This window comes from Notechis scutatus, chromosome 5 (assembly GCF_049901735.1).
Source record: "Notechis scutatus isolate UNSWTSFEM ecotype Mainland chromosome 5, rNotScu1.2, whole genome shotgun sequence".
Taxonomy (NCBI): domain Eukaryota; kingdom Metazoa; phylum Chordata; class Lepidosauria; order Squamata; family Elapidae; genus Notechis; species Notechis scutatus.
Genome location: NC_142013.1, coordinates 31,913,417 through 31,925,539, shown reverse-complemented (window position 1 = coordinate 31,925,539; position 12,123 = coordinate 31,913,417). Strand labels below are relative to the sequence as shown.

At 34.0% G+C, this 12,123-nt stretch overlaps 1 protein-coding gene across 1 annotated transcript in view; it reads left to right on the top strand.

Moving 5' to 3' along the window:
• Positions 1-418: 418 nt before the first annotated feature.
• Positions 419-12,123, top strand: part of ABI3BP (ABI family member 3 binding protein) — a 173,107-nt gene continuing 161,402 nt past the window's right edge. Inside the window, exon 1 of the mRNA XM_087966474.1 lies at positions 419-609. Within this exon, the coding sequence (XP_087822600.1) occupies positions 531-609 (79 nt within the window). The 5' untranslated portion in view covers positions 419-530. The remainder of the gene's footprint in view (positions 610-12,123) is intronic.

Below are 12,123 nucleotides of genomic sequence, written 5' to 3'. Positions count from 1 at the left end.
GGGGAAAAACCAGAGTCAGGTCGAGTATTCCAGACATCGACCACTCTGTTGCTGAAGTCGTATTTCCTGCAATCAAGTTTGGTGTGATTAACCTTGAGTTTGTATCTATTGTTTGCTCTTGTGTTGTTATGGTTAAAGCTGAAGTATTCATTTAAAAGTTCAAGCTTTTAATATCTTTTATGTGTTTCAAGACTGTTTTTATTCCAGTTCATACAAATTATGTTATCTTGGGATTTATGCAAACTGTTAGAGTCATGCAAGTAATTAAACTTCTACACATTTTATAGAAGGAATCTCACATCAGAGCTCCAAGTGCTGTGTTTCAAGCAAGAGATTGGTAATACCATTATATTTAAATTATCTTTCCAGAGAGTTGCTATGATGTCATCCTGTCTCCTCCCACAGTGTAAACTAAACTGTCAAAGTTTAGCTGTCTCTGTGACAGAGAGAACCGCACAGTTCATTGCAGCTGCATTACCTTGTATCACACCCTTCAGCATCTTTAACAGTGGATTTTTTTGTTTGGAAGTATGATATCAAGATTGGTCTTTCTCCTTTTCTGTGGACATTTTGCACAAATCCTTGGAAATGCTGGGAAATTGCCAAGAGGCAAGTAGAAATGGTTCTCATACTTCGTAGGGAAGAAATGCTTAGCCTTAATAACAAAATCTTGTTTTCAGAAAATATGAAAGATTAAGAATGCAGTGAAGGAGAAATGAAATAGTAAAAATTGCAAAAACACATATAAGAGAGACAGAGACAGATGGAGTAATTTAAAACTCTTTGTATAAACAAAGGAAAGGATAAAACATACTTTTTAATTTCTTGACCTAAACAAGGAACACTGTAACCAGATGAAAAACTAGTTTTGTTTATTTTTTTAAACATTTCCTTCTTAGGATAGTATGTAATATGATCTCTGAATTCTGTGGATTCAGTTCTTTCAACTTCACTGTAAAAACTTTAAAACTGATTTGATTTATTGTATATCATCAATACTAGTTTTCCTCAATTACTTATCTTTAGGATTTATTAAAATGTATGCTTGCATGCCTATAAAATGCAGTGTTAAGGATTATTGCACTGGACCCAATTTTTTATAATGTGAAAGAAATTATGCAAAAATTAAATTTTTTTAAATATATGTTAATTTGACATTTTAAACTTCTTACTGAAAAACAATCTGTGCTGTAACATTAATATCATATTTATAAATCTTGATTGAACTGCCCAATACATTGGTACTTTTTAACCCTATGGTACTTCCCATTCTATTACTGACTTTGCTGAAATGCTTTTTAATAGAGTGTATGCTTCACAGATGTGCCCATTCTAGAAATTCCTTAAGTAGCATTTTATTTTTTATTCAGTGGGTGGAGGAAAGTTAAGTTAGAAAAGATTTTCCTAGATTATGCATGTATGACATATTTCATGTCAGGTGAATAATGACCTTTTCCCACAAAATAATGTGTTTTTTCTTATTTGTAATTTGAAAAGTTTATACCCTTCCTGCACAAAATGTAGTCTTTATCAAATGCATATATATTGTAATGTATTTATCAAAGGAACTATAGCAACATGTTTACCTTCTGAGTTAAATAGTATAGTACTTTCATTACAACATGTGGATAATTCTATATATCTTCCTTATCCTCTTTTATGGGATAATAATCATAACTATCTGAATGCAGAATTCTGAAACAATATTTTATTTTGTGTCAATGCTTTTTGGCCCAATGCATTAAGGCAGATGTTTTCTCAAATTAAATGGCAAGTGAAAATACTAATTACTATTTTTCATTTTTCCAATTATTCTTGATTTTGGAAAGAAATAACCATCTACATATTCTAGTTTTCCAAATATGTACAGCTGTAGTCTGAGGCTCTTTCTAATATACTGCACTTATTGCAATCTGAGATATTCCAAAGATTTATTTTTCGGTATTTTAAATGTTTTAGGTATTTTAAACATTTAATGACATTTGTTTCTTTGAACTCTTGTATTATTAAATTTTTAAAAAATAAAGAACACACTAAAGTTACTTTTTCCAGTGTAGCATTTCTATTCACAGTCTTCATAAAATAGTACAAAGATTCCAGCTAACAGCAGTGCTTTGAATTCAGTTCACAATGCTAAGAGTGCCAAAGTTATTTTTGGGTAGACTTAATCATTTCAGTGAATTTTATTCCTGGCATTAAGTGATGAATGTAGATGTCCTTTTCCCAGTACAAAAAAGGAAGGGAAGGGAAGGGAAGAATTCCTTGGTACAAGAAGAGGAAAAAAAAAATCCCCCCCTTTTTTTTTACCAAGCAAAAGAAATGTAATAGAAATAGAAAACCAATAAGATGTTTGGATGTTAATTACTTGGATTTAGTATAAAAACTGTTTATAACAAATGTGCTATTCTTAAACCATCAATACAAAGGCTTTACCTTTTGAAATGCTGCCATTTTTTCATATTACATTTCACTCCAAAGAAATTTCAACTTGAAAATTTTAGTAGGGAAATACTATTTTCTGTAGTGGTTACCTAAAATTGGTTTGGTACTTATAGAATCGGTCAAAAGAGATTAAACAGTTATATCAAATCACCACCTGAAGAACAAATGTGACTAGAAATATAAGGCTCTCATCATGGTAATAATTTGTGATGTCATAAAATGATCGATCACACACTGACCCAACTTTATGACCTTCTTGTAGCAGTCATCAAGTGAACGTAGTGGTCATTACATAAATGTGGCAGTCATTAAGCAAACCAAAAGTTCACACACACACAAAAACCAGAAATAAATATCGGTTTTCAGCAAACCCATCATAAAATGCGGTTCATAACTGAAAGATGTTGTACATGGCCATAAATGCAACCTGGCTGCTCAACAACTGTAGTGCAGTCATGTGACCATGGTGGGCAATATCAGAACTTTGAATCCAGGCCATAAGTAACCCTCAGGAACTGTAGGTCTATTGAAATTTTGAACAGTCTCTAAATGACTGGTTGTAAGTTGAGGACTACCTGTAATGCCACAAATAGGATTTTTGATACATCTATAGTAGAAGTATGTAAATACAGTTTCTTATATCCTTATTTTAAAGATAAGTGTATTAATCTGAAACACCTTGCTATTTCTGCCTTTGACATTTTATGGTTTCTTAACTAGCAAGACCCTGTCCAGATCCTCATCTCTAATTAAACTGACATATATGAAATATTAATTTGAATATGCCAAAAATAAAAACAGAGGTAAATGTAGCATGATTGCCCAAATGAGTGGATCAAACAAAATCTACTCCATTTACTGTATGCACTTTAGAATTTCAGATCAAACTCAAAAGTCGCTTGCCTTATTTTCTATATTATATCTTTCTTTAAGTGTTTAAAAACATGACATTTTTACACAGGTCAACAGGTCTTTTTAAGGCCATAGGCTTCTTTCCAAACAATCTCTGGAATACCTGTGTATCTATACAATATTGATTGTTCATGTGGATATTCCAGGAAGAGTTAGGAAACAGCTTTCTATACTTTGAGCATGGTGCTAGCTTCAGTCCTTCAAATATTTTAGGAAATGATTGCTGTATATGTAAACTTATTTCAGATAAACATTGACAGACAAGTAATGCCAGAAGCATCCTGCAATAGCTGCAGATATTTAAAAATTAAGCTGCCTATTATATGAAATGGAGTGTATACATAGATGTGCCTGTGTAGCTGCAGACAAGGAATAACAATACTGTCAGTAATATTTATTTTAATTTCCATTTCACATGAAATATTAATGGCTGGGCACAAGTAAATGTGGCTAGATGATGTACATATCTGTAAGACATTTAAAATGGGAACAGAGCTGCATTGTCTAATGTTTGTGGTATGCATTTACTATTCCATTTTTTAGTTGTTGACATTTTTAAGCGTTTCTCAAGTTTAGCAAAACCGCAATTTAGTTCTCATCTATTCAGAAGTTTTATTGATTCTCATGTTCCTAAGGAATAAATCCCTAAGAATACCAAAAGACACATTAGTATATCAAATACTATGCAATATTATATGGAATTGTATTAGGTAAAAGTAAATGCTGGATTGAACATTGTTTATTAACTGATTCATTTTATGACTCAAAATTACATACAATTAAGTTTAAAATATGAATACATTTATTTTTCTTTAAAAAATGCAACTTACAGGTAGTTCTTGAATCATGACCACAACTGAGACCAAAATTTCTGTTGTTAAGTGAATTTTTCCCCATTTTATGATCTTTGCATCATTGCAGTTCTTATGTTAGTAAAGTAATTGTTAAGTGAATCCAGCTTCCTTATTGACTTTGCTTGTCAGAAGTTGCAAAAGGTGATCATATGATTCCAGGACATTGCAAGTATCATAAATATGAATTAGTTGCCAAGTGTCTGAATTTGGGTCATGTGACCATGGGGTTGTAAAAAATGGTTGTAAGGGTGAAAAACAGTCATAAGTCACTTTTTTCAGTGTCGTTGAACTGAATTGTAAGTTGAGCACTACCTGTATAAAATTGAATGTTGTGAGATAAATTATAAATCCACAGCAGCATAGCAAATAAACAAAAATAATTTCAGTAGTTAGTAAAAAAATAAGTAAACTATCTTAATTATGCATTTAACTAAATGAAAAGGCCACATGTTATATTGAACAATGAATCCATATTGTGATCAAATTAGGAAAAGAAAAAGCATTGTTATATAAAAAATAGATTTTCTATTGTGAATAAATAAACTCAAATCAGGACTTCAGAATTGAGATCAAATCATATATACCTAATTGTTTAAGTCATCAGCCATACATTTTCTTCTGCCTGTGTCAAGAGGTGTCTTCAATACATAGGTATCAGCTATTTGTTAAATAGCCTCATAGATTAAATAGCTACATAGATACTAGCTATTTGTTAAATATTTCTTCTCAACAGGCCTTTAAATTGGTGATACCTGCTTAGGTTCTATTAAAGCAATTTCACATAAAATAATGTTTTCCATCAGAAATTCAACACCATCTTCACTAAAAAAAATGGAATTAACATAGAAATGTCAGAAATTGGTGGCTTCCAGCATTCCAACTGTCTCTTTGAAGGAAAGGCTCTCAATAGCTCATTGCTGCTGAACAGAACAGGACAGGACAGAACAGGACAAACCATAACTCATAAAACAGTTTTATTTTTTAAGACTTATGAAGGAATAGCAATTCATTTCTTCTATTAACTTTCGTTGTCACTTCACTTAAGACAACTTCTGTTGCCCCACCCCCTTTTTAATCAATGAACATTTTTCCCATTTGCAATAAGTGTGGAACTTTTCTAAAAAGAAAAACAGCATGATTTTCCAACAGCTATCCTTACTTGCCAGAACAGGGTTCTTTTGCCCTTCCATTTTCCTCTCTTATTGCTGCATCTGACTTACCTCTGTGCTTTCCCTACAGCAACCTCCAAAGTGATAGATTCCACCTTCCTGTAAAGGCAGCAATTTTGTTTATCTAGTTTTGTGAGTATAGCCCTGTGATGGCGAACCTATGCTATGTGTGCCAGAATGACACAAAAAGCCATCTCTCCTGACACGCCAGCTGTTGCCTGTTGCTCTTCTGGGTTATGGCATGCGCATGCATGCTGGCCAGCTGGTCTATGCACATGCATGTGCGTTAGAAACTGGAAGACCAGGTGGCCGGCATGCATGAGCATGCCGAGAAACTAAGCTTCCAGTTTCCGGTGCTACCACACAAGTGCATCGGGGAGCTGCTTTTCTGGTTTTCAGTGCACGAACATGCACGCGCACTCCCATTTCAACAATCAATGCCAAAAAGATTAGCCACCACTGGTATAGCCTATATAATAAAGGCTTGATGGACTGAAACCAGCAAGTGTTTATGAATTTCTATATATGTGCAGAGTGAACAATCCACAAGAACTCCTGCAGTCTGTCAATTATGCTGCTTATACAATGTGATCTTATGGATAATTATGCAAAAATCATTCCCAAGTGTTCATAGATGCTTATCTATAAACAGATTCAGGATTGCAGTATCCAATTGTTCTAAAATATACAATACTAATAGTAAGCTTACTTGGTGTATGTGTTCCTATCCATTAGTAGTTTGTGTGATTATCAATAACAGTTTATACTTCATTCATTCAACAACAACAGCAAAAAGAATTCACAATAATTTGCAGAAATCTGGAGACCTTTTATTTAGTTTCTTCACTGGATTATGTGAACTATGAGCATGTTGTCTATATAAATATTACCTATGGGCTATTTCAAATATATATTTTATTAACAACTTGGACCCTACAGACATCCAAATCTTCTTTGAATCAAGCTCAGCTTCTGGGTATAGATTTATGGAGCTGATTTGCTATTGCCTTCTTCCAGGATGTTGTCCATGCCACTCCCCTCACTCCCTCAGTCTAAATTATTTCTCTGAGATTTCCTACTGGTTTTGTCTGCTTAGCTTTGAGTTCAACCAAATTGCCCAGGTACACCTGTTAAATAGCAATTTAAAAAGTTAATCATGAATTCCATACTTTTATTAGAATGGTACCTGTAAATGCTGACATTTTTGTATGCTTACTTGCTTTTTAACAGAGGCTAATGTACGTAATAGATACTTTGGAGTATGTTATGAATGCTTTAGTATGGAACCAGGCATGGAAGACAGAGTAAATGGCATAAATGATATTTTAAATATGACAGTCTGAACTCCCCTTTAGCAATGGTGCAACATTTACCATGTAGTGTTCATGAGGCATGATGGAATACTAATTGGAGTCTTAGTGAACAACCAGCTAAATATGAGCCAGCAGTGTGCAGTAGCCACAAAAAAAGCTAATGCAATCCTAAATTGCATTAACAGAGGGATACAATCAAGATCAAGTGAGGTACTAATACCACTCTATAAAGCCTTAATAAGACCACACCTAGACTACTGCATCCAGTTTTGGTCACCACATTATAAAAAAGATGTTGAGACTCTAGAAAAAGTACAGAGAAGAGCAACCAGGATGATTAGGGGACTGAAGACTAAAACATATGAAGAACAGTTACAGGATGGCTACTCTAGTAAAGAGAAGGACCAGGGGAGACATGATGCCAGTCTTCCAATATTTGAGGGGCTGCCACAGAGAGGAAGGGGCAAGCTATTTTCTAAAGCACCTGTAGGCCAGACAAGGAATAATGGATGGAAACTGAACAAGGAGAGATTTCGCCTGGAAATAAGGAGAAACTTTCTGAAAGTGAGAACAATCAACCAATGGAACAGCTTGCCCCGGAAGTTGTGGGAGCGTCATCATTTTAGACTTTCAAGAAGTGATTGGACTGCCATTTGTCAGAAATGCTGTAGGTCTCCCGCTTGGATGGAGGGGTTGGACTAGATGACCTACAAGTTCCCTTCCAACTCTGATTATCTGTTAAATCTGTTAAATCTGAGTTATATTTATTTTTAACTACCACATAGATAATTTAATCATGATAAAATCAATCAATCAGAAATTCAGATAATCCAAAGAAAGAAGCATTAATGATATGATGTAACTTTCTCTAAAGTTGTTTTGATATACAATACAATAGATGACATTTTTTCAAATTAAGAAGCTACGTTCATCAAAGTTTTTAGAATGTTATAACAATACACTAATTGAAAGGAATGTCACAGTAATTCACTGTGATCAAAATAGATTTCTTGGACAATAGGAAACATTAAGAAATATAAAAAAAGAATGTTTGCAAATTAAGAGGTTGAAGCTGCTAGGTCAATAATAGCTGCAAAGGAGAATTAAACCAAATGCTTTTTGTCTTGGTAGGGTCATGGGATGAATAAGGAGGCATAGATTTTTTTTCCCCCAGAAAGCAAAAATTAATTGAAATATGGATGATATAGCATAAACTGATGATATAGTTTAATCTGGATGATTTGGATAAATAATTGGAAACTGATGATGATAAAACTTGTACTTAACATGCTTGGTATAGTCATATTCTATATTGACGGATTATGTGCCATTAGTCAGGGTTAATCTTTAGCAACCACACAGGTAGAACTTCTCTAGGGTGATCTGTCCTCAGCTTGGCTTTCAGTCTTCCCACAGCACATATATCACTGTTCTGAATCCATACATCTTGCTGCTGTTTGTCTTCTCTATCACTCCACCTTTCCTATTATAGATTTTTCAAGAAAGCTAGGTTATTGCATGGTATATCTAAACTATAATAATCTGAGTCAAGTCATAGTGTCTTGAATGAGAACTCAATTTTTTTCTGTGATCCATTTGTTTGTTTTCATGGCTATTCATGAAATCCTCAGGAGTCTTGCATAACCAAAGCACTTCCATGTAATTTGGACTGGATCGTCTTAAGGATTATGTTGCTAATATGTAAATTAAAGATATTGTATAACAGTTCGCACATTCTGTTAAATCTTTTTTCTTTGATGTTGGCATTATAGATAGGGACAAGTCTCTTCCAGGCTGGTAGGCACTGTGTTCTTCTCAGATCAGCTGGCACAGTATGATTCTTCATCTATTGCTTTTTCCATTGCTTGCCATATTTCTGATATTTCATTACCATTAATGTAATGACAATAGTATTGATTTAACTTCATCTGTAAGTACTATTTGTTTATATATTTATTTCAAAAGGTTAAAAATTCCAAGATAGGCATTTAGAATTAATAAAGCGTGGGTTCCTATGGGGCCAGTCAGCTACATGGTCCTCTATGCGCCCCCCTGCAAGGCTGCAGAGTCATGTTTTGACCATTTTGTGAAAGGCCAGGAGGGGGGGGGTTCATTTATAGGTCCTTACAGGTAAGAAATATCTTTAATGTATCTTGGAATGGGACACTCCTACTGTAGTCGATGTGATATCTCTACTACAGAGAATATTTCCAACTTTTAAAATCTTTGAATCAATTATTATTTGCTCACTGGTGATGTTTTGCATACCAACTCAAGGCTAGAATTTCCATCTCAGTTTGGAGTTCTTTTGGAAGACTTTCCCTGTTCTTCTATACATGTTTCCATCTTCATTGTCTTTACTGATGTTGTAGTGCTGTCTCCAGTCTCATCTAACAATGTTCTGAATTTTTTAAAAAAATTCTTCCTGTGATCTTTGTCCTTTTTGGCCTTAGGTTCTGTCTTGGCTATTTCCACATTTTTCTGACATCCAGATTTCTACTTTTACTGTTTCTTGATTTTTTCACATTCATGCTTAAAAATTCTTTGATTTTACTCAAAAATTACTCTTGTTTTCTATCACTAATGTAATGTTCAGGATTTCAAGCTTGTCCCTTATGTTTTCCTTGAAAATGATGGGTATGTTCTCAAAATAATATTATGGAAATTGATTGTGAAAACTTGCCTGGTAACCATATTTGTGCAATAGATCTTGAAGAGTAGTTGATTCAATTTTAAAAAGTATAGTTTTGAAATCACTGGAAGTAATCATTTCATATGATTCTGTTCTAATAAGACTATCCACCCTGGAATAATGTATCCAGTTCTCAGAACTACAAAAGGATAAATCAAGAAGAGAATAAGTGATGCTCAGGCACTATCAAGTCCTCTAAAAGAAAATTTGAAGGAACTCCAGTGGACTGAGGAAGAATATAATAATATTTAAATATCTGAAAGTACAGTACAAAGCATAGAAAAAAGTAAAGGGAATATTTTTGTTCAGAGTGCAGAACACAAAATAATGCATTGATGTTGTAGGAAGGAAGATTCCAACTGAATGTAATCTACCATATAAAAATTTAGTTCCATTCTGATCAATTTTGGAATGAACTGAATGAATAGTGAGAGCAATTGCCTATGGAAATTCTCAGTCATCCATGGTTGTCCTAAAGTTCTTTTTCAAAAGCAACTAGGTTTTCTTTGTTTTTTTCCTTGAAGGCATTTCACTTCTTCAGTCAGCACTGAAGAAACTTCTTGGATGAGAAGCAAAAAGTTCTCCAAGAAAAAACAAAGAAAGTCCAGTTGCTTTTTGAAAAAGCACATTTGGAATAGTGAGAACACTTCAATAATAACACCAATTACCAAAGGAAGGGGTGAGCTTCCTTACACAGGATTGAACAAGAGAGATCTCTGTTTCTGAGCACTTTTCTTCAAAATATTTTTTCTTAATGTATCTGCATATGTTTATTTAGTATTTCCTTCTGCAAAATCTGTACTGACAAGCAAGTGCTCCTCTGCTAGCATGGAATTCTCCAATTATGAACAGCTAGAATTTTTGAAGTTCTAATGTAATCATAATATTACTCACATTGCTCATAGTGAAAAGTAAAGGTTGTCTAAATGTTTTATAAAAACATACTTTAGAAATCAGGAAAAGCCAACCACTTTTTAAAAGTATGTACAGCGTGTGCATTTTGGAAATAGCTCTTTTATAGCAGTTTTATATAAAAGATATTAATTTTATGTAAAATTATCTAAGGGAGTTTGGAATTCTATTTTTCCATGTGCAGGGTAGACCTGCAAAAACTGGTTGGAATGGGACTAAATTTTATATGGTGGAAGAAACTGGTAGAAAAAAGAACAAATTGAAAAATGGGCCATAGCTGGTTTGGTGCTCTGGAGAAAAGAATTCCAGAAACAAAAATATTCCAGTATATTGTATACCAAAGAGACAAGCAATTGGGTGGTAGTTTCTGAATGATCCACTGCAAATTCCTTTTTATTTTTCTAAAAGTCATGTGATACAGACCATATGTTGCATGTACGTATTTACACAAATATTGAGGCACACCACATGACAGGAGACCAGAAATACCAGCAAAGAAGGTTGCAAATGAAGATTACATGATTGTAAGATCCTGCAACTATTGTAAGCACAAACTACTGAAGTTCCCAGATGCTCAGATTGTGAATATGTGACTGGGGGTGGGGGAGGAGTTACCAGGAGAGTCAGAACTTTGAAAACTAGTCATAAGTACCACTTGTTCAGTGGCATCAAACTTCAAATGGTCACTGAACAAGTGATTGTTAATCAAGTACTACCTGTAGACAAAGATAAAGATGCAACACAAGAGCAGAAAAACATACATACATATTCAGAGGCTACATATGTACACCTCTTCTGGTTAAACCTTTCCATACACATATTTGCATAGAAACAGTCACATATAGTAATAGCAATAGCACTTAGACTTATATACCACTTTATAGTGCTTTAGAGCCCTCTCAAAGTGGTTTACAGAGTCAGCATATTGCCCCCAACAATCTGAGTCCTCATTTTACCCATCTAGGAAGGATGGAAGGCTGAGTCAACCTTGAGCCTGGTGGGATTCGATCTGCCAAATGGCGGTAGGAGTAGCTTGCAGTACTGCACTCTAACCACTGCTCCACTGAGGCTCCTGATATATGCACACAATACTCAGAGAAAGGTAACATGTATGGTTAGTCTGTAAAAAGAAGTTGCACACATAGGGACATATTAGCTCATCACACAAAAGACTACATAGATATGCCCTTTGGACATTGTTATTTACTTCATAGTGTTGGGGGTTTTTGAGGGAAGGCTATCTCTTTTTAGAATTTCTAATTCTTAGGTAATATCTTCCGACTGAGTTTGTAATTGCCCACTTGAATGTGAGTTTGTTTTTCTGCAACATTTGTTTTTCCTGAGTCATCCTTCTCTACTCAAGTGAAAAGACCCTTGCCTTTCTTGAATTGCTTGAATGTCATCATCATCTTTACCAATTTTCCCCAGTAAAACATACCTGACGGCTAATCATTCTTTCTCTTGAAATATCTTTTATTTTTCTTTTCTTAAATTCATCTGAGGTTCTCCTTATCACTTCTGTCTTTTCAAAAGCCAAAAACCTAACACAAAGTTAAATATTTTATTCAACATCTTATTTTCTTCTTTATGAAAGCCTTTCATAATTGGTAATACATGGGTCATTGTTAGATATTTTCCAAGCAAATGCTTGGGTGGAATTGTCTAACTTCATTTTTAATTTGTATCCATTATTTTTTATTATTGTTCTTATATTTAAAGACTGCCTGACTCCAAATGATTTATTGTGACCATTCCCACCTAGATTAAATAACATGATCATTGTGTACTGCTTCCTGTTTCCTGTATTTTAGTACCAAAAGTTATTTTTG